This window comes from Pipistrellus kuhlii, unplaced genomic scaffold (genome assembly GCF_014108245.1).
Source record: "Pipistrellus kuhlii isolate mPipKuh1 unplaced genomic scaffold, mPipKuh1.p scaffold_m20_p_22, whole genome shotgun sequence".
Taxonomy (NCBI): Eukaryota; Metazoa; Chordata; class Mammalia; order Chiroptera; family Vespertilionidae; genus Pipistrellus; species Pipistrellus kuhlii.
In genome coordinates, this window is record NW_023425521.1 from 505,047 (window position 1) to 527,500 (window position 22,454).

Sequence of the window (22,454 nt, forward strand, 5' to 3'; positions counted from 1 at the left end):
TTGTTCTGGGTTCATCAATGGTATCGAGAAAAGACAATGCCCAAGCCAGACCCAATGTGGGGGCTCCAGCCATGACCCCCAAAGAGAGTGATGATGGCTCCCTGAGTATGTGGCTGCAAGGAATGGGTCCTGAGCTCTCTAGTCCCTGGTTAGAGACCTGCCGAGTGGGACTCTGTAGCTTTGGGTCTGAGGGGTCAGGGACTCAGCCCAGGGAGGCTTCCAGAGGCTTAAGGGAACCAGCACCTTTGGGTCTTTTCTCCCACTCCCCAAAGTTAAAAAGCCAAGAATGTATCTCAGACCCGCCCTCTCTCCAAGCTGTTGCTAGAGAAGATCATCATAAAAAGAGAAAAGAGAAAACCTGGTTGTCCGTGGCTCCCAAGCTTTGCGTTAAGGAATAAAGAGAGAGCCTGGAGGGCCTGGGGCTGAGCTGGGGGTGCAGGCACTTTCCAGAGGCAGCAGTGAGCTGTTCCCCTCCTGGAGCCCCACTCACTGTGCTGCCTCGAGCGTCACAAAGAAATGGGGTGTCCTGGGGCGGGAGCAGAAAGAACTGGGGAGCAAGAAAACTAACCTGGAGAGAAAGTTCAGAAGACATGCACCCCCAAATGCGGTCGGAGATGACGCGAGACTTCTTAATTCTGGGAAGCAGAGCCCCTCTCAAATGTCTGGGAGGCAATTAGGTCCCATTTTGGTTTCTTTCTTGCCCTTTTGCTTCCTTTCTCCGAGATTTCTGGCTAGCCGGCTGCCCCAGATGGGGACTGGGCGGGTGGGGGGTGTGGGGGGGAGCACAGGCAGCCCTGAGGGCTCCCATTTCGTTTGTTTGAGGCGTTGATGCAGGATTGGGACCTTTCAAACTTCAAGGGACAAAGGGCGGCCAGCGAGGAGTGTGGGCAGGGGCCTTGGGGTGGAGACTCCAGAGGGGTTTGAGGGGAGACTTGGGGGTCTGGAGAAGAGAAGGGAAGGGGGCCTCGGTGATGCCAAGAGAGTCCTAGATTACAGAGAGGAGAGGAAACCACCTCTTCCTGGACTCAAGGCAGGGAAACCTAACAACTTACTGTGTGTGTGTGTGTGTGTGTGTATTGAGAGAGAGATTGAAAAAAATGGAGAGAAAGATCAAGACACAGAGACTTTTAATCTAATAATTAAAGGCAAAACTTAACAATAAAGCTAAGAATTAGAGAAAATGTCCCCCTTCATAGACATTCTTTTCTCTCTCCTTCAGTTTCCGAAAAGCTAGAGCGCTCTTCTGGCACTGGCACTCCCCTCCCCCACTCCTACCCTGCGCCCAGCACCAGGGGACACAGAGCACCTTAAACACCCGGGAGAAGTCCCCGGCGGCCCAGCCTTCCAGGCCTTTGGGAATCCTATCAGCTTCTCTCCCCGAACCCCTCCCACCCACCCCGCATACACACACAAAAATCAAAGAGCAAACGAAAATTCCCCTCTCAAAAAGCACAAATTGGCTGGCCCAGTTAAAATCGATTTCTGATTTCTGATTATCAGCCTTGGGGTGACCAAGGATGCCGCCCCCAGCTCAGCCTGCCCCAAACTCCAGGACCTGCGAGCCAAACGAAGCATCTGGGGATCTGTTCCTGTCTGTCCCCAGACCCACACCTTCCAGCTTCACTGCCCAACTTTGCTGCAGCGGCGGAGTCTTGTAAAGTTCACGCACGCACCCCCATCTCCATCTAAATACCCCTCACAGTTTTAAAGCTGGGATTATAAACTGGAAATTGCTCCTGAAGACCACTCCTGGTATCTGGATCCTCAAACCTGCCTTCCTCCCACCCCACCCCACCCCACCCCACCCACCCAAGACGCCGCCGGGAGCTGGAGGGAACAAAGGGGCAGAGACCGGTGTAGACCTGGCATAGACCTGGCTCAGCAGAAACGGGGATCGAAAGGATAAAAAGGCCACTAGGGTGGGAGAAAACCCAAGCTGTACTCTCCCCCAACCCCAAGCGACGGGGTGAAGAGGGAAAACTCCTCCGTGTCCACCGACCCTAAAGCACTGGAGAGCAGCGGATGGGGCTGCCTCGGCCAAGCTGGGAGTTCCGGTGGGCGGGCGGGCGGGCGCCTCGCTGGCACAGGAGTCCATTCTGAATCAGGGGTCCCGCCTCATCTAGAAACTGGGTCCTGGCCTAGCTAACCCACACCCGCGGATGTGGAGACAAAGGTGGGCAAAGTGGCGAAGGCACCAGGGAGAGGGTCGAGCCTGGGACAGCGGGGCAGGGGGTGGGGTGCTGAGGAAGGGGGGGGGGGGAGACGCGGGCCAGGGAGTGACTGCCGGGTCTCCCCTGACAGATTGGATGTCTCTCTCCCAGTGACCTCTGTTTAACAGACAATAACTCACCGGATTAATGACCAATCAGCTGAAGGCCTTCTGAATTGCCTCCAAATATAAAACTCCAAAGTCGAATGGGATAGGGCCAGAGTCTGGACCTGCCAGCTCTCCTTCCTCTCTCTCTCTCTCTCTCTCTCTCTCTCTCTCTCTCTCTCTCTCTCTCTCTCTCTCTCTCTCTCTCTCTCAGATGAGGTTGTTTCCCATCTCTCCCCACTTCCTCCAGCACAACTCATATCCCTGATCACACTTCCCAAGGCAGTCTGTGGAGCGGCCCCCCGCCACCTGTCTGTCTGGCCTCCTCATATCTCTGCTCCTACAAGAAATCTCTCTTCTCATAACCATTAAACTTCTGAGGAACTCCCACCCCTCTTGAATTTTATTTTCTCCCAGTTTGGGAAAAGAGATGGAAAATGAGAGCAAGAATTGGTGGGGGGTGGGGGTCACCCACCTTGCAGACCTATCCCGGCTGCCCTGGCAGATCTGGTAGAGTGCTATGGCACCACATTTGCCCTCTCCTAGGAAGAGAGGGTCTGAAGACCAGGGGATCCGGGTGAAGCTGCGGGTGGGGTAGGCTGCCACCATAGAATCTAAACTCTAAAACCACAATTCAGTCCCTGGCTGGGCAGAAGGGACTGTAAGAGCTGCATTCTGAACAACTCCAGCCTCCGGGGGCACCTGGGGAGAGTGCCTTGCTCTGTGAGGTTGAGCCCTCCTCCCTGAGCGCCCCTTCCAAATGCCAATTCCAGCCCAATCCAGCCAGCGAGCCCCTCTCCACTGCCTTCTGCTCCCACTGCTCTCCGAGGCCTGAGCTTCTCCTCTAATCGTCAGGAGGAGGAACGGTCCAGATTCCAGTGGGCTTCCTAGAGCCAGTCTGAGTCCCCACCCCCTGCTCCCGATGGGCGAGAACCCCTGTACATTGCAAATAAGCCTGCAGCAGCTTCTGTGTGCAGGGGAGATGTTCCCAAGCAGTAGAAAGCTACTCAAGGCCAGACCTGGGAAAACTTGGGGGGGGGTCGTCCTGTCCATGCCTGTCATTGTTACAGACCCAGAAACTGAGACCAGGGAAGTGACTTGAGTGACAAGTCACCCTTGGAATAGGCATGGAAGTCAGGAGGCTTAAATTCCAGATTGGCTGTGTGAGGCCTCAGCATACCGGTCTGTAAAGCCAGCGCCTGTGTGTGGAGGGGAGGGGCGGGCTCCATGATCTTCTGAGGCCCTTTCTGGTCTGAGAGTTTGTGTTTCTCTCAAAAGTGAGCACCAACACTAAGCAGTAACAATAGGCTAAGTTCAGACAATAAGACAGGAAATTTCCTTTGGGGATTTGAAGGCTTACACCTCTACTGCCCAACACCAACTCCAGCTCCGTCCTTCTGGCCCCACAGAGACTCTGCACTGGCGTTTACTGCTTCGCTGCTTGTGTGTGTGTAGGTGGGGGGTTGTCCTCCACCTCCATCACCAACTCAAAAGTGCTGATTTTGAACACAGGAACCTCAGCGGTAAATAATTAATTTGTATAATTGGAGGAGGAAGGCTTGGGCCTGGCAATTTTTAACCAGAATTCAATGCACCCATTGTACCAGCCTGGCCTTCTCACCCGACCCCCAACTCTGCCCACACACCTACCAGCCCAGCTTTCCAGCTGCCCCCCCCCCCCAATTGGGGACCAGCATTCCCAAGACGGCCAGCAGGATTTACCGAGTCAGACTGCTCCTTCCCTACCTGCCCCCACCCCCTAGAAATCAGCCTGCCTGCAGCTGCCTCTGCGGCTCGCTTTCCCGACCCCCTGACGCTGTGCTGGGCTCCGGGTCCAGGCTCCCCGCTCCTGGGATCCGACTCATCCACCTCCCCAGCTCAAGATGCCCCCAACAATCCGGCAATACAGCGAGTTTGCATTTCAAGAAACTCCCATTAATATCAATTTACTTCACTGAAACCTCGGGTTCTTCATCAAGTTGATGATTTATGATAAAATCAATTAAATTACGGCCACTTAGGGCCCAGCCGCTTCCTCTCAGATTTCATTGGTGCAGGACCCAAGTGTCTGGTGGAAAAATGCAAGTTTAGCTGGAGGCGAGGAAAGATAATTCTGCGGCTGAGAAAATTTAATGCAAAACAATTTCCAGGCAAAGCTGGGGTGTCTGGACAGAAATGCAAAGAGCCACCGGTTGGCCTGCGGAAACAAAGATCCGGGGGTCAAAAATATATTTCTCCCCGCCCCCCACCCTCCTGCTCGGTTCCCCTTTGTGCTCCCTTGCCCCCCCCCCTCCCTCAAGCAGCCACTTCAGGGGAATCTGAGCAGCAATGGCGGAACCCAAGCCTGCCAAGGCCCAGCTTCAAACCACTGACCTCCCTCCCCTGCTACCCCAGGCCTTTTCCTCCTCTCCCCCCACCCCCTCCTCACACAGCTCTGCTCACTGCTTCCTGGGTCTCCCACAGCAAAGCTAAAGGTTCAAAGTGACTATCAGGTGGCGTGTGGGCAGATGACACAGAGGGGCCGGGGGCCAGGCCAAGTGGACTGGGCTCATGTGGCCTGAGGAACCCCAGGCGGAACCGAACAGAGCCCCACGGCCAGGGAGCGGGCAGCCCAGTGTGAGCAGAGCTGCCCCCGCCCAGAGGACCAGACCAGAGCACACCCCGCCTCCCTCCCAGCTCCCTGGGTGCCCACTCACAAAGCAGTGCTGCGCCCACAAACCCCAACCCGAGACCTGGCATATACACGAACACACCTACACGTGTGCATGCGTGCACACTCTCCCCATCCCTCGCACGGACCCCCTACCCCATTCTGTGCCTCCAGGGGAGCTCCCACCACCGCCCGCATCTGAGGAAATACGGCCCAGAGCATCCACCTGGCATTGCCTGCCTCCTGCTCCGGGAGAGGGGCCGCCCCCCTCCGCTCTGTTTGGTTTTTGGTTTCCCAAGCAGGCGGGGAGTAAACACAGCTCCTCTGCGGCCATAAATCACCCCCGCGCCTACCTTCTCCGCTTAACACCCGGCCTGGGCAGCCCCTGTAGTCCGGGCTTCAAACAGCCGCAAGGTGCCAAGAGGCTGGGCCCGGTGGCAGCTGGGCTGGGCGCGCCGGAGCCGGGCCCAGGCGGCTTGCCCCTCCCTGGCAGATGCCCCTCGCCCCCTGGAAAGCCCCCCACTGCCTCCAGCACCCTTCCTGCGGGGGAGAGCTCCCCACCCCGAACCCCGACCCTGTGCACACCCCACAGGCACCCGCATTCCTCCGCTCTGCCCCGCACACGGGGTCCCCTCGACCCCCACAGCCCCTACCCGCCTAAGGGGCCCTCATCTTTGCCTCCCGCGGGTTGGATCCGGCCTCGGTGCGGACCCAGGAGAAAGGCCGGGCCGGGGGCTCCCTCCGCTCTGCCCCCCGCCCCGGGCCCCGCACCCCGCACCCCACTTACCTGGGCGCCCCCCGCCGGGGCGCCGCCGGCCGGGCTCGGGTCCCTGGGCCCCCGCCGGGGCTCGGCCGGCCGCATCCCGGTCCTTCCCACGGGGCGGCCCCGGGCCGGGCGGGCGGCCGCGGGGAGAGGCCGGGAAGCCGGCCCGCACCCCGCCCCGCCTCCGCCCCCCGCTTTGTCCGGCCTCCGGGGCCGCGGGCCGGGGGCGCCCCTCTCCGGAGACGCCGGTCCCCGCGCCGGGCGCTGCGCTCGGGGCTCGGGGCTCGGGGCTCGGGGAGCGGCCGGTGGCCGGGCAGGGGCGCCGCGACTGGCGGGGGGCGCGGGGGGCGGGGGCGCCATGGCGGAAGGGAAGGCGGGCGCGGGCGGCCCTTCAATGTCACCAGCGAAATGGGTTCCATATGTCCGGCCGCGGGGAGGGCGGGGAGGGAGCTCCGGGCAGGACCGGCGGGATGGGGGCTCCGTGGAGGGAGCAGAGCAGGGCGAGGGGGGGGAGAGGGCCCGGAGAGGCGGAATGGTTTGCCTTTTCCAGGTCCCCGGAGTCTCTAAGGCTGCTGGGCGGGTGGGAACTTCCCTTCCCTTTTCCCTTTTCTTTCCTGAAAGATGGGGGGGGGGGGGGGAGGAAAGAGACCAGTGAAGGTGGCTTCCGTTTGCTCAGGCCGCAGGTTCCTGCGCAGGGATGTGGGTTGGAGGGGAAAGGGAAAGTTCTGGAAGATCAGCTTCTCCCCTTCCCCGGAGGAGAGGAGGCGGCCAGACCCGGACCCTACCTGGGAGGGCAAAGAAGCCGGAGAAAGAACCCAGGTCCGGGTGGGAGAGAAAGTGCTCCAAGTGGAATTCTGTTCCGGGGCCAGGCCAGCCATCAGGTTACTCATGATGCTGGCAGGGAGGAGATGGAAGTGCCCCAGGCATCTTGGCCATTTCCTGACACTCCCTCCTGCCAGCAGCCTCCCCCTGAGGGAGCCGCCCAGAGGGCCCGCTCCGGGGACCCATCCTCCCCGACGGCCTCCGCTCTGGGCCGCTGTCTGCAAAGAAAGCCGGGAGCCTAGCAAAGCTTCCACACCCCACAGCCCTCTCCCCTCTGCGCCTGCCCCCTCAGGGGTTTCCGGGGTTTGGGCTCACTGGTGCGCTCTCTCTGTCTCTCTGCCCTGCACCCCCATGTAGTAACCAGCTCTGGCCTCCGGCCCTCTCTCACCGCCCCTTTGTCTTCTCATGCTCTGCCTCTCAGTGTGTGTTAAGGAAATCTGAATGGATCGTGGGGAGGATGGAGGAGCATCTCCAGAAAGCACTTCTGGGCTGCCTTCCTGGGCTGCCCCTCTCAGGGGGGGGGGGGGGGGGGGGCTCTCTCACCTGCAGGGAAAACCTACCCTTTGTCAAGGAGACATTCTCTCCTCCAGAGACGGGGGCAAGGGAAGTGGTTTCCTTTTCATTTCCCTTCTTCTCACTTAGATTGGAGGAGAGTGTGTGCATATGTGTGTGTGTGTGTGTTTTCATCCTGGTTGTGGGGTTCTTCTTCCAGGACAGCCCGCTGCCTCTCAGACTGGCCTTTGTCTCCACTCTTCCTGTCACCCTCCCCTTGCGTTCTGCCTTGACTTCCCACCTCAGAAAGGGGTTCTCCTGCCCATCCTCTCTCTGGGCCCCTCTTTCCTTCACCCCCTCTCCCCATCTTCCTGTCCAACTCCTCTGGTCACTAAAGCAGGGGCAGCCTGGCTTCTCCCAGGCCGGGGGAGAACAGGATCATTATATGGAGAAAGTGGGCACCAGTCTGGGGAGAACACGGAATCGGCAGCTTTCCTGAAACCCCCTTCCATCAAACGCCTTACACCTCGTCCCCTGACCAGCAAGCACAAAAGCAGACAGAGCGTGTGTGTGCACAGTACTGGCAAGAGGCAGAGTGCTTGGTGGTTAAATGGACCAAATGTATCTTTAAAAAACAAAAACTAAGTCTTTTCAAACTGGATGGTTTGGGGGGTAAGCCTATGTGTCCGGATGGGGGGCCTCAGGCCTCAAAGAGGGAGATTTATCTGGGGCCAGCGACTAAGAGATCCCGGGAGGGGGGGGGGTGGTCTCCCTGCTTTTGTCTCCTGGGGAAGAGTCTGTGAGAGTTGGGGAAAGGCAGAGGGAGGGGGCAGCCCCAGAGCCAGAAGAGACAAAGACCTGAAGGGGGCTGGAAGAATGGAGAGGGAAAGAGTGGGGGTGGAGAGCAGACCTCCATGTCATAAGCACAAGCAAAGGCAGCAGAGGGAGCAAGATAGGGAGTGGAGGTGGCAACACAGGGGCAGGAGCCTGTGGCGCTGGCCCCCACCTCTTCCCAGGAGCCATGGCCTGTCCCCAACAGCAAATCCTCCAGCCTCCACCCTTTTGTTCCCCAGCCTCCAAAACAGACTAAATTCAGAAGCTAATCAACACAACCCCACTCTCTCCCTTCTCTGTTACGTCCCTCCTCCTCTCCAAGGAAGAGGTAGTCCTGCCTCTCACTCCCTCAGGGATCCCCAGACTCTGACCTACATTCTGGAGCACTAGTTTCGGGGTGAACTCACACTTATACCCACCCTGTCTGTCGCCTCCCACATTGGGGGAGGCACAGAATTCCCTAACATTGAAGGAGGGAGGGCCCCCTCTCCCTCAGTTCTCTTTGCTGCTGCCCCCCAACCCTTCAACCCTCCCCAAGATCTCCAGCCCTTGAATCCAGACTCCACCTTCGTTCTATCCAGGCCAGGTAATGCCCCCACCCACCCCAGCCTGGGGCCTTGTTCTGCTCCTTCTCCTTCTCCCTAAGCCCTGGTCAGCCCAGACTCCCAAACTGAGCGGCTTCACCCACCACCCTCCTCAGATCTGCCTGTGAACAAGGCCGGGCTCAGTGCCCACTTGGAGGAGAGAGTGGGCACGAGCTTCCAGGTGCTCCTCGGGGGCCTCAGCCACTCCAAGAGCCTCAAGCCATAGAAATGAACACCTGGGTGCAGAGTCTCTCTGGGTTCCCCACTCAAACACCACAGATAACAGTAGTTATAAAGTCAGTTAGCCAGCTCCAGCCAGGGCAGAAAAAGCCACTAGCCCCGTAGCCTCTGCCCCTCATCTGCCACAACTTTGGGGTACAGCATAGCATGTCCCCAGAAGCCACCACTCCTTTGCTCTTGGCCAGCAGACCCTTCCCTGATGGGGAGGGACTGAGACCCCCATAGGAAACCCTAGCTCCCCCCCCCCCCAGTCCCAATCTGTACCCTGTTTGCTTCCTCTTTGAAACGGGGGCTTGGGGAGAGGAACACACTTCAATTTCTGGGACCCCCTGATTCCTGGAACATTTCTTCCCTAGAGAAACTTGGAGAAGTTCTCCCTGCTTTAGCGCCCCCCCCCCCCCCCCTCCACGCAGTCTGAGGAAACTTTCTTTGTCTCAGGAGGTCGAAGGAAGGCTGCTGGGGTGTGAATTCATTTCCTGGTTTTGTTAGCCAGCAGGGTGGGGAGCCAGGACTTCAGCTTTTCTCCGTGCCCTTCACCCTCTGCCTCCATTGTCTCCCCCAGTTTGGGCAGCTCATTCTCCACCCTGAATACCCTGTCACACACACCAGTCCTATAGGTTAAGCTTTCACGCTATAGCTGAATCTCTCCAGCCCCCCACCCCCACCCCACTTCCAATCGCTCGGGACTTGGGTTTGGTCGCTGCCGTCCACAACAAAAATCTTTGCCTTCAACTCCAGTCATTTCTTCCTCTGCCTCCACCTCTCCTGCCCCCAGGCTGCTTCTGCCCTCAGAGCTGGGCTCTCTCCCAGTGGCTGGAATCGAGCAGCCAAATCCCAAATCCCGGCAGGGAATGGAATGGCTGCAAAACGCAGCTCTGTCTGCTGCTGCAGGGATGTTGGCTGTATCAGGCTCCCAAATATAATTTTTATATTAGGTCATGGTCTTTGACTGGGTTTATATGCCAATGGGGCATTTCTGGTTTACCAAATTTATACAAATCTCGCCTTAATTGATAATCACGGCTGCTGTAATTTAAGACCTCCAGCTATAGAGCTTTCATATTAACTGCTGATATATTACTGTGGATCCTCTGAAATAACCAATTCCTGGGAGCAGAGCAGAGAGGGAGGAAGTGCCTCCGAGAGAGAGCGACTCTCTCCCGGCCGCAGAAATAGCCCAGCTTCCACATCATTTTCCGTGAGAAATGATTTATCGAAGACATGGCCATAAACAACACAACTCGCTCACAAACACACGCAGATGCGAGCGCACACACACACACACACACACACACACAATGGCTGGCATGCCGGCCCGAGAAGCTGACACCCATATTGCTATAAATCAAGAAAAGGGTTGGAGGAGAAGGAGAGAGAGAGAGAGAGAGGAGAGAAATATTCCTAAAATCTCTATGCAATGCCTCAATGGGTATAAACACAGAGAGCATCGTGTGAAGAGAAATGGCAGGAAATGAAGATGGCTATTTGTCACAGTTTACGACAATAACATTAATAACAAACAATAAATTTACATGGACATATAAGACACGGTAGGTAGTGAGAAATCCCTTCTACTTACAATACCCCAGCCCGTGGTGTGGCTCCGGCTGCGGGGCTGTTTTATTGCTGCCTCCCTCTCTTTCTCTCTCTCTCTCTTTCTCTTTCTCTCTCCCCCCCCCCTTTTTTTTTCTCAGGGTACAGGCTTGTTTTTCAAAGGACAGTTGAATTGCACGTCAGAAACAGAGAGACCGAGCCTGCGATTTTCCTGACGAATACATATCTATTCTGCAACCTCGGCATTAATTATTTAATGAATCACGTGACCAGGGGGGAAGGGGGTCTTTCGATTTCAGGCTCAAAGGACCACTATGACCTTCCCCTTCAGGAGGAGAAAATTTCCTGCAAAATCTGCCCCCCCCAACCCACCAATGGAATAGTATGGAGCTCTCCTTCTCTCTTCCAGATGCACATCTGTGCCTGCGAGACCCACAGCTCCCTGACCACCTCCACCCGACACACTTACCTACAGCCCACCTCTCCTCTCCCACCTCTCCTCCTGCTTCTGCTTAGTTCGAGGAGGTGCAGGGAGAGTCTGCAGGGGCGTCTGGGGTGGGGGTGGGGTGGGCGAGAGCCCTTCTCCAAGCCCCTGGATTTCTCAGCCTCCAGTCCTTCTCCCTGCGCCCTTTAAGGTTCCCTTCCCCTCACTCTTAGGGTACTGATTTTAGTGGGACCCACCGCCACCCTCTTCCTAAATAATCAACAACATTTCTAAAGGGACCATTTCCAAAAGATACACTTCCTAAGGCCACGTTATAGATGTATAAAGAATGGGGCTTGTGGCTTTCGTTCTCCTTTTGATCTCTTGGGGTACCTTGGGAAGAGGCAGGAAAGGGGCTGGATGGACAGGAGGCTCTGGGACTTCCAAAGTTGAGAATGACCCGCAGCCAGGACTTTTTTCATTCCTGGTGTTACTGTTGTGGGGAACCGAGTCCTCCTGACTGATCTGAGACCCCGTCCAGAGACAAAGACCGGCCTGAAGTTCCTAACAAAAGGAGTGGACTCTCAGCCTGTCTCTACCTCTGTCACACCCTGTCTCAGTGCCCTTACCCCCAGCTCCACTGGAGACAGCTGGAGATTCTAACTGAAGGGGGACGGGGAGGGGGCGGGCAGGGGAGAGGAAGAAAGAGGCTTTGAAGTCAAAGTCGGCCTGGCAGCCCCGGGTCCCTATTTCCCAGGTGTTAGTCCCCTAAGCTTCCCATCGGCAGACAATGGGGACCGGTCAATAGGAAAAAGATGGGGGCCGCTGCCTATGAAAGGGCTGAACACCCAGGATGACAGGAGGGAGCCATTCCCTAGGCAGAGAGAGAGAAACCTGCACCTCAGAGATAAATAAAACAAAACACCCCAAACCTTCCCCCACAAAACATCCTCAGCCCCAGAATGAGCAGACCAGTTACAGCCAGAACCAGAGTCTGGCTATGGGCTGGGGAGGGCGCGGAGGGAAAGACATTCCTGACGGAGCCCCGGCAGCACATTCCGGCCCGGGCCTTATCTCGCAGCTCTGGGGGCAGCCAGGCCAGGCCCGGCCGGGAGGGCAGGCGGGCAGGGGGAAGAACAGATGCGCTGTAGGGTAGGGGGCTCGGGGCTTCCCCTTTTGATTTGTTTGCAGGGCTCTGAACCAAAAGCAACTCAATGGTGAGAAAGCTGAGAACCTAGCCGGTTTAGGAACCCCCAAAGAATCATCCACCCCTGAGTGGGTGCCGGGAGGCCCCCGCAGAAGGCCCTCCTCAGAGTCTTGCTAGATGCACTGGTGGGGCACTGGCAGGCCCAGGCCCGGCTCCGACTCTGTAGGGGGGTGGTCGGCTTTGATTGTCTGAATACAAAACACAGACCCGTATTGAATTCAGCCCCTGCGACTCTCTGCAAGGTCCTGACCACAAATCCACTAAAAAGGTCCCCCCAAGAAAGCGCTCCCCTAAAGTCTAAAAAAGAAAAATAGGAGCAAGCGAGAGAGAAGGTACAACATGCTGGAGCATGGGAAGGCGGCGATCTCTGAAACGGAGAAATTTTTCTTTTTTCTTTTTTTTTTTTTTTAAGGACAAGGGAAAGAACAGCAAACTGACAAGAAGGCATGCGGGCAGGTCCTGTTAAAATGCCCACACTCCTCGGACCCTGGGAATGTCCGTGTTCAAATAAACAAGCGCCCAGAGCCAGCCGAGCGCCCAGCGCTTTCTCGCGGCCGATAAAGCGAACGTTTATACTGGGGGAAAGGCGAGATTGATTTACGAATCTGAACGCGCCGGTTTTATGGCCGATCACAAATCCGTCAGCGCTCAGCTCACGCTGGGAAACTTCCCCACTTGGTTTTCTAACCAGACCCCATTCCCTGGCTGCTTCCCAGGGAGACCCACCACGGGGCCTGGGGCTGCGGGGGGAAGGAAGAGGAAGATGGGGAGGACCGGGACCTGGAGGGGAGAGAGGTCAGAGATGAGGAGGACTGGAGGCAGCCACCAGACTTGTAGGAGGTGAGCCCAAAGGGCCAGGAGCCCGAAGCAGGGAGCTATGCTCAGGTTGGGGTCTGGCAATGAGGGAAAGGGAGACCTCCACGTCCCCACCTGTAGGATGAAGTCCTGAGTGAACCCTAACCCTCCATTCCCATTGTTTTCCTCCTCCTTCCTCACATGCCAGACAGAGGCTGGTAGACTCTCTAGGCCTACAGAGCCCCCACCATTGGTTATCTGCCTTTATAAGCAATGGGTGCCTCTCCCTGAGCCCCAGCTTTTATCAGCCCAAGAGCAGCCCAGCTCCCCTCTCTGCTCACCCCCTTTCCTTCCCCAGGCCTCCCCGCCCCCCTGCATGTATGATGCCATCCAGGTACAAAGAGGACACCAATAGACTCCAGTTATTTCTTGCCTAAGACCAAGCCCCTACGTTCCAACAGACAATTTACAACACGCAGATCGAGGCCAAACACATCCCAGCAAAGTTCGGTCTCTCCTGGTCTTAGCCCCAAAGGAGCATCTCCTCTTCCAGCTGGAGTGTCATGTCCCCCCCCTCCCCCCCCCAGCTCCTCCTGAGGGGATGGCTGCCACAGCGGGTTTTTGAGATGCAGCAAGCAGAATGCAGGTTGGAAAGGCTCTTAGGAACCCCCCCACCCCCACCCATCTCTGAACATGAAAAGTTGCTGGAAACTTGGGCTAACATGGCAGACTCTCCCTGGAGATGGACAGGAGGGCCTGCACGGGCCCTGCTCCCAGCTCTCCTTTGCTGGAGAGGAATCCCATGGGCTCTGGGAGCAGCTGAAGTGAAATGGGGGATCAGGGGAAGGAGGTGAGAGTGATTCTAGGAATTGCTTCCCAGACAAAGGGACTTCAGGGGGGAATGGGGAGAGGGGTTGTGGACTGGGATATCAGACTTTGAGACACAGTAATTTCCAAGGAACTGTTCAAGTGGGGAGCCCTCTCTCTCCTGGGGACCCACAGGCTGTCCCCTTGGCCCCCTGAATCTGCTGGGCCTCTCCTGCCTCTTCCCTTTGTCTGTGCCCCGCAGCTCCCTCCAAGCAAGACAGGACAGGAGGGGTGAACGGGCATGGGGACGGCTGAAGGAAGGAGCCTGCACAGTGAGATAGACCAGCACCTTCCTCCCTCCCCGGCTGTACCCAAGCTAACAATTTTATTCCTTTTCTCCCCAATCCCCAGTAATAGAAACACAATCCAGAAATTCCAAACTAGGCTAGAGGGGGGTGGACATGGGCACACAGCTCCCAGCGGAGGTGTGACTCTCCCTCCCGGGCAGGACGGGGAGCCAGCACAATGTCCAGTCTCAGAGAGGTCAAGGGGCTTCCGAGGTCATTTTGTGGTTCTAATACTGAGCTAATCGCCTAGAAAACGTGGCCTTTCCATGAACTCTCTCTCCTGCCAACCTCCTGCCTCCAAACACGCAGTGAGCCCCAGGGAAAAAGGGCCGGCACATTCAGGTCTGAGGCCGCCTGGCCCGCTGGCTCCCTCACCCTCAGAAGCTGGGCCCCGGGCTGGGGCAGGAGGGGGGCAGGGAGGGACACAGCCCCCAAACTAAGAGAGAGAGAGCAAAAGGAAACCAAACCCAACACAGAGCCTCCAGGAAAAAGGGAGGCGACAGCACTAAAGAGGAAGATTCCAGCGGCAAGAAGCTTGCCAGTGAACGGAGCAGCTTCCTGCCCCAGAGAACTGGGGATATTTGTCCAGAATCCCAAGCTTGCCGCAAAAAGGGGACAAAAGGAAGACCCCCACCTACACCCTGCTCTGAGGCAGGGGCATTCCATCCGAGAAATGCATCCCCTTTTGCCAGGGGGCGGCGTGACATCTCACTGTGAACAGATACACGGGACACAAGCCTCGGCGCAGACAGAGTCGCAGAACAACCGGCCACATGTGCGCGTCGCTACACACACATACACATGCACACATGCTTGGGTGCCACAGGTCCACCTGCAGGTCCCCCAAATTGGTATAGCACGCTGAGCTGCCTCCCACACAGCCTTTTCTGGGGTTCTTCAGAGACCCTGACATCAGCCCCCAGCAGTCCAAACATTCTCCAGGTGTCAGGCCTCTCTCGCCCATCTGACCCAGGCATCAGTCATCATAAAAGGCCCCAAACCTGACCAGAGTCACCATAAAAACCCCTTGTTGAAAAAGAAAAAAGCAGCTCATAAAACGATTTGAGAGAGAAAAAAAATGCCAGCCCAGGCGGGGGCTTTGTTACCTTTCTGCCTCTCGCCTCCTCTCGCCCGGAACTCCTCCTCGCATCCCACGCATGGCGAAGGGCTTCTTCCAAACTGAGAGAAAAAAGTTTTCAACTTTACGGTTCCAAAATGCTTCCCCCTCGCAGGTCTGGGAGAGGCGGCTAACACTTTTCCCCCCAAACAGCCGGTCTGCGGAGATTTGCTGTTGAATAATAACAAAGGAGAGAGGATACGTATTTAAAGAAAAGAAGTGATTAATGGTTTTCTGTATAATTCTCACATTTTTCTTAGCTCTTGTCTACACAGAATGGCTGTGAACTTTAAGCGCCATAGAAATCTTTTTTTGATTCTATTCATACCTTCCAAGGAGTAGCTTTGATTTGGTTCTATAGAGGCATTCCTGGGGGGGGGGCACGCAATATGCTTTTTAACTTCTGTTTTCTCCCTCTGCTGAGGGCAGTCGCATCTCCTGGCAGCTAAACATCACACCCAAATTGACCGAACAAAGCTGGCCGCTCTCAGCCTCCAGGTCTGGGGGGATTTTTTTTATGAATCTCCCGCAACATTGAAACCGGCAGTTCAACCCTTTTTCTGTCCCATGGCCCTACCCAGCCTCAAACTCCCGGGTGCTGCAAAGCAGGGGGGTACAATACACAAATAACAATAAAATGTGTGGGTGGGATTGGCTATTTTTATTTTCTGAAGGGAGATGGGACCAGAGAAACCAGCCACTTTGAATTGCATGTGCTCTCCGGAGGCAGTGTCTGTGCCCTGGGCCACCCCAGGACCAGGCACCTCAGGCCGGAGCCCAGACCTTCATACGTCTCTTGGGTTCTGCACAAAAGCGGCCCACGCTCAACAGAACTTCTGAGGGTCACCTGCCTTCCCTTCCCCCACTCCACTCTAGGGGTGACTGGGACCTCCGAGACAGAAAGCGATTTGGTCCCCAGTCGTACTTTCGATACTCTCTATGAGAAAGAAAATGAAAATTAATACAGGAGCAGGGCTTCACAAAAGAGGCCATTTGTCTTCTTGATTATCTATTTGCTTGTCAGAGTTTGAGCTATGGCACCGGCTAGCTCCTTTGTAATATAAAAATACTCTGAAAACCTGCAAACACCCAGAAACATCTGTGCAAAAAATTAGACTCATTAAAGCCTTAAACACCTCCGAGGAGAAAACGATACCTTCTCATGCAGAGGAAAGGGGCCGGCCTCACGGAATCCTCCCTCGGAACTTTAATAAGCAAAGAGCCGTCTGTCTAGAAGGAGACAGCTTAACCGCATTTTATTTGCTTATGACAAATAAATCATGATATGAGAGGCTTTGCCGTACTTAAGCCTCTTGTGTCCTACAATGAAACATTCTCCCTCCCCATTAGGATTGGAGTCAGCCCTCCTAGTCCTTTCCATCCATTTTTTTTTTGGACCGGAGGGGGAACATTTAAAGAACACAGCCACCCCCCAAAAAAGAAAACAAACCAGCTACCACAGTTTGGAGTCCTTGAAGATAGAAATTCCCATCGGACCCTTTGGTTAAAAAAAAAAAAATCCTCAGCCACCTCCAATGGGAATCCAAATGGGCTGAGGTGCCTCAGGCAGAGGCTAGGGGGCATTTGTCCGTATCTTTAGATCAAGGCTTCAACAAACACACGCCGTGCTGGTCACACAAGAAACCAAACATTTATTTCTATTGTCACTCTGTACAGGACACACATTGGTTTTTCCACTCCAAGGAAGGGTTCTAGACTCGGGCAGCCCCCCCCCCGACCTAGGAAGGGGGGCCTAGTTTGGAATGTCAGGAAGAGAAGGGGAGGGAGGACACACATAACATAAAATAATAATAATAATTAATTAATTATTAATAATCGTCGTCATCGATGCAACCATGATCAGCGAGGGGAGAGGTCTCTGGAACATCCTCCCCCGGATCTGCATTTCCTAGTTTCACATTCAGTTTCAGTCTGGGTGAGCAGGTCCCCCCTGGACAGCTCTGGAGAGGGGTGTGCTCACAGCCCCACCGGCCCTCACCCTGCCCAGAACCAAGGAAGTCCCTCCGGGGTCTGCTGGTCTCTTTCTTTTCTTTCCTTTTTTTTCTTCTTTTTTTTTTCCCCTCCTTGGCCTCCAGTGGCCCCTTCCTGCTGCCACCCCCTTCCCAGCCCCGCAGAGGAAGGGGGTGCTGCAGTCCGTGTCTCCGCCGAGGGGCCTGGATGGACGGGGCGGAGGTGTGATGTGTGTGTGTTACCGAGGCCGACACACCGCGCTCTGGCCATCAGAAGGTCACCGGGAATGGGGGACAAAGAGAGAGGCTCCGAGGCGGCGGCGGCCTCATTTGTTAGCGGGTGTCGAGGTAATGGTGGCCGCCCAGGCCCGGCCTCTGGGCGGCGGCGGCGGCGTAAACAAGACGGATGGCCCGGGGCCGGCGCGATTACAGATGAAGCGCGGATCCATCTTCGCCGCCGCCCAGAGCCAGGCGGGCAGCCTCCTCCTATTCCTCTTTCTGTCCTTTCTTCCTTCCTTCTTCTCCTTCTCTTGTTATTTATTTGTTTATTTTTAAAGAAAGAGAGCCAGAGACTTGAGCTTTGCTTCTGGGGCGGAGAGGGGGGCCTCGGCTGGCTCTCCGCGGTGGTTTCTATAAATAAAGCTTCCCCGACCCCTTCTCTGCGTTTATTCGTGTCAATGGACGGAGGGGGCAGGGGGAGGCAGGACGGCTCCGCCAGGCCCAGGCCCCGGGGCCTCCTCCCGCCTCCTGTCTCCCCCGCGCTCCCCGGCTCCACGCCCCGGGTCCGTGCCCGCAGCCCGCAGCCCGGGCGCCGCTAGAGCGCGGGGGGCCCTCCGCCCGGCCGGCCCGGGGGCCCTCCCGCCGCGCCCGCCGCGCCCCCCGAGCGGATCTTGGTGTTGGGCAGCTTGTGGTCCTTCTTCCACTTCATGCGGCGGTTCTGGAACCAGATCTTGATCTGGCGCTCGGACAGGCAGAGCGCGTGGGCGATCTCCACGCGCCGGCGCCGGGTCAGGTAGCGGTTGTAGTGGAACTCCTTCTCCAGCTCCAGGACCTGCTGGCGGGTGTAGGCGGTGCGGGAGCGCTTGGGCTCCCCGCCGGCGTAATTGGGGTTGACTGGACACACACGGAGAGAGGGAGAAAGAGAAAGTTTTATTGCCCCAAACGGGAGGAGGAGGGGGGGAGCACTTTCCTGCAGCAAACACGGCGTCTCCCTCCCTCCCGGCCTCCCTCCCGCCCTCTCTCCCGCCACCTCTTCCCTCCGGTGGGGGGAGACAGGGAAGCAAGCGGGCTGCTGGGAGAGAACGGGACCTCAGAGTTTTGCAGGGTTATCTCCACGTTGTTGGGGGGGGGGGCGTTCAGCGTGAGGAACTCTTCACAAGGTTTTCATCCTTCCTCTCCCGCCTTGGCCTGAGGCCCGGGGAGGGAGAACGCGGGGTGAGAGGGGAGGGGGGCTTCCCTAAACCTGGCTCCTGTCAGTTCCCACCCTCTCCGCTCAGATTCCAGGCAGGGCCTGCCCCCAGGAAAAAACTTTTTGCCCACTTCTCAAGCCAAGGAGCCAGGCTCGAGGGAAGAAAAGGGGGGAGAAAATAAATAGTGGGAGTTGACTCAACTGCTCTGCTTAAATACAGATCTCCTCCTCCTCCTCCTCCTCCTCCTCTTCCTCCTCCTCCTCCTCTCCAGCCTCCCGCCCCCCTCCCCAACTTCCAACTACACACACAGGTCCCTGGCGAGAAAGTCGCCGGTGAGAATGGCCAAAAAAGAGAATGGGGAGCCGACTTCAAAGGCGCGGGGCCCACCAGGCCATAAAAATTTATGGGGGATGTAATGATGTGGCTCTGAAAACAGGCGCCCGTAAATCTCGGGCCGTGGCGAGTTTATGGCGGGGACAATTGGCTTCCCCCGGCTCTCCCCCTCCCGCCCCCGCCCCCCCACGCCTCCGAGGTCCCTTCGGTGGCACCAGCGCCGGGGGGGGGGGGCGCCCACGCACTCACCCGTGCTCACGTGGACCTTGCGCATCCAGGGGTAGACGACGGGCTCCGTGCACGCGGAGCGGGACGGGCTGGGGTGCAGGGGGTCCTGCGCGCAGGGCGGCGGCGGGGGGCTGCTGCTGGCCGCCTCGCAGCGCGGCCCGGGCTCCGGGAGGAGGGCCCCGGAGGGCGGCGGCGCGGGCGCCCGGGGGGACAGCCCGGGGGGCGGCGGCGGCGGCGGCCCCGGGGCCCGGCAGGCCGCGTAGCGCTGCCCCGGGCACGGCGCGCGCCGCGCGAAGCCCGCCTCCGGGAAGCCGCCCTCCCGCCTCGGGCCGCCGCCGGCGCCGTAGTAGCCCGGCGAGGGGTCGCTGGGCAGGTAGTCGCCCTGCGAGTACTCCTCGCACGGAGGGAACTTGGGGTCCACATAGTTTGAGTTGATCAGAAAGGAACTCATAGCCATTAATTTCTGGGAATGGCCCACAAAATGTACTAAAATTTATTCCGACCCCTGACTCGTTTTCCTGTTTCCGAGAGCCCTCCTACTTACTGTCAAGTGAACAAAGTTAGGGCCCCACGTGATCCCGGGAGCCAATGGCCGCCCCGCCTGCGATTCCCGGATAAGGAAATCTGCTCGCCCGGACCCCACTCCAGCCGCAGAGGCTGCTTTCCCCTTCGCCTGCACCCCCTCCCCGCCCGCCCCCCGACACCGGCCCGCGCCGCGGTCTGCACGGGGCTCCCGCGGGCCGCCCGCCCGCGCCCCCGGCCGCCTCCGCGATGGGGGGGGCGGGGGGGAGGAAGAGCGCGGGTGCCCGCGGGGGGTCTCGGGGGGCCCTGGGCAGGCGCAATCCCCAGGTACCCCCGCAAGTTGGGGCTCTCCGTGTCGCCCCTCGTGTCCCGCCTCGCCTGGGCCCGCATCCTCTGCCTCCGTGGGCCCCTTCCCAGCCTCCCGAGGCGAGGAGGCCCGTCAGGACCCCGCGTCCGCGTGGGGAGCAGAGAGAGGAGGCCAGGGGCTCTGCCCGGAGACAGAGGGGACCCCACTCGGGGGCGAGAGGCACCGAGCGTGGAGCGGTCCTCCGGCGGCCGCATGGGGAGGGGGAGGGAGCGAGAGGAGCAGGCGGGCGGGTGCACCGAGGGGCTTGTCAGAGATGAATGGAACCGCGGGCGGATCGATAGAAAATTCATGCACTAATTCGGGGAGACCTCGCCTTCCAAATCGCATTTAGCTGCGCTATTAGTTCGGCTTTGTCAGTCCGTCTGTCTGTCCCCTTCTCCTAGCCACTCCTCTCCTTACCCGACGACGGGAGACACGACTCGGTTTCCCACACTGAACAGGAGCAGCGGCTAAAAAAACCTGCAACTTTCCGCGCTGAATGGCAATTTGCTAATTCCAGAACCATCGGAGCAACACTAACCGCGGGGTGGAGACGTGGTAATTGCCACTAATGCCACAGCCTCCTCCTCGGTGAACACAAATCTCTCATCCCTGGGATGCTGGGGATGGGTGCCCTGGAGGTCACACACACACACACACACACACACACAATGACACCCCTTGGTGATCAGGTATTTCCAGGGCATTTCGCTCTCAAGGCAAACGGAAAGGCGACATCCACATCCGTTTGAAAAGCGAATTTCCTTCGCCTTTGCACACAGATGGCAACAGTCACTTCCCCCAGATTTTCAGTCAAACCCCTCTGAGCCCAGAAGAGAGAACAGGCGGGCTGGAGGGCGAGGATAAAATTTAAAAGACGCCGCCAACAGTAAGCTATCCAGAGAAGGGACAGGGGACCAAGGCTCCCGGGGACAGACATGGGGCAATTTCAGGTAAATGGTCTCTCTAACCAGTTTCCGGAGGAAAAGAAGGAAGAAGACAGAAGGAAGGAGTCTTCGCGTGGCCAGTCACTGCATGGTTCCTCCTTTAGGAAAAATTAAAAATAAAAATTCTTCAGGGGGGGAAAAAACGAGCGGAGTGTTTATGTCAACTACATATTCCCCTAGATACGAATTTGTGACCACAAAATTCCTTACACAAATTCGGATCTACAGGGTATATACAGAAGACAGAGATCTTTTCCAGTTCTCCTACTTTTCCGAGGGTTCTTCTGTTTGGGGTGTGGTTGGAATGCTTTGGGTTTATTTCGTTCTGTTCTGATTTTTGAGTTCTGGGAACAGGAAAAAGAGACTGCGGGTCCATCCTTGGAATTACAAGGTTTTTCCATGTTCTTCCTCTTCCTTTAGGGACAACTAGGAGCGGCGAGTCTGGCGAAAGAGACGCAAACCTCGCAGCCGCCGCTGCGCAACTCTCCGCGGTGGGGCATGAATTATGAGATGTAAACATTAGCCAAACACAAAAGGAGGCAGGGTCATCCCGAGGCTGCGGCGAGTCAGAATCGGGCCCTTCTGGGTGCCCTCCCGCCCCTCCCATCCCCCCAGGACTTTTTAAAAAGAAAAACAAAACCCCAATGGGCTCCTCCAGTGACCCTTGCAGCCTTTCGTTCGCGATCAAACGAATATCTATATATTTTTCAAGGCGCCTCTTAGCAAAGGGAGGGGAGGGGAGGCGGCTGGGTGTGAAGGGGGTGTCATAAAGTCCTTTTGGAAAATTTCAATGGTAAAATGAGGGGGAAACAGCTGTAAAGGAAAAATGCTGGGAGACCAAGCAGATGGGGCCCTGGGTTTTTAATGACGGGCAATTCCGTTTACAACCTGAGAAAAAGATCAAAGGCGTCTCATTTCCGAATGAAGGGCGATGGAGAACCATAAAAACGCAGCCAGATGATATTCCGGTCCCTCCCCTCCCCACTTCCCAAACCTCCCGGGGGCCAGAAGTGGAGGAGAATCCCTGAAGTGTGAGGAGGAACCCTGTTTCCCCACCTCCCTAGCCCCAGGCAGGCGTATTCTCTCCCTCTCTCTCTCTCTCTCTCTCTCTCTCTCTCTCTCTCTCTCTCTCTCTCTCTCCTCCCTCTCCCTCTCAACTTGCTCACTCTGCCACCTGCTAGGGTTGCTGACAGTGGGACCCAAAAGGGGAACTGGGAAACCTGAGGGATCTGGGGTTTCCAAACGAATTTCCTAAGGCTTCCAGCAACCAGGAAATTTACTAAACTGGAAGGCAGGGGGCCGAGCCGAAGGGCAATGAGTCCTAGGCTGCGCCAGCTGACAGCCTCCCCATTGTAAGGCAGAGAGAGCACCCAGCCACCCCGCCCAGGCTCCCCACCCATCTCCCTGGGTCTGAAAAATTTTGTATCCCTAGTGAATAAGTCAGAATAATATCAATTTCATTAACAAATACTGCAGTGACACACAAAAAGACCCTCTCACTCCCCACTCTCCAGAAGTCCCTGCCCATCCCAGCCTGGGACCCTCGCAGGTGGCTGATAAGAGAGCTCCCATTTGCCTACAACTAGGTCCAGAGGCCCTCTTCTCTGTCCCAAATCCAGATTGCTCATGTTGGCCTCCAGGCCTGATCGCCACCACCACCCTCCCAGCCAGACTGGACTCACATGTATTTGAAAAATTACACACACACACACACACACACACACACACACACACACACAGAGTTCTATT

General features: G+C 57.1%; 2 protein-coding genes across 3 annotated transcripts in view; both read right to left on the reverse strand.

Moving 5' to 3' along the window:
* The window catches only part of HOXB3 (homeobox B3), a 55,292-nt gene that overhangs the window by 9,108 nt on the left and 23,730 nt on the right, over positions 1-22,454 (reverse strand). The window contains exon 2 of one of the 2 annotated variants that reach the window (XM_045586067.1): positions 14,940-15,121. The gene's annotated coding sequence lies outside the window, so the exon portion shown is untranslated. Of the gene's footprint in view, positions 1-5,751; positions 5,791-14,939; positions 15,122-22,454 lie in introns of those variants that run through there. The other variant, XM_036450999.2, reaches the window with a different exon arrangement.
* Positions 17,641-19,623, reverse strand: HOXB4 (homeobox B4). Its single transcript, XM_036451009.2, has 2 exons — positions 18,912-19,623; positions 17,641-18,033 (listed from the first exon to the last, which is right to left on the reverse strand). The coding sequence occupies exons 1-2, from the start codon at positions 19,345-19,347 to the stop codon at positions 17,735-17,737; spliced, it is 735 nt and encodes a 244-aa protein (XP_036306902.1). The 5' UTR covers positions 19,348-19,623; the 3' UTR covers positions 17,641-17,734.

Coding starts and splice junctions, on each gene's coding strand:
- HOXB4 (XM_036451009.2), bottom strand. CDS start 19,347: ATGGCTATGAGTTCCTTTCTGATCAACTCAAACTATGTGGACCCCAAG. Junction 18,034..18,911: donor CAAGGTCCACGTGAGCACGG/GTGAGTGCGTGG, acceptor GTGTGTGTCCAG/TCAACCCCAATTACGCCGGC.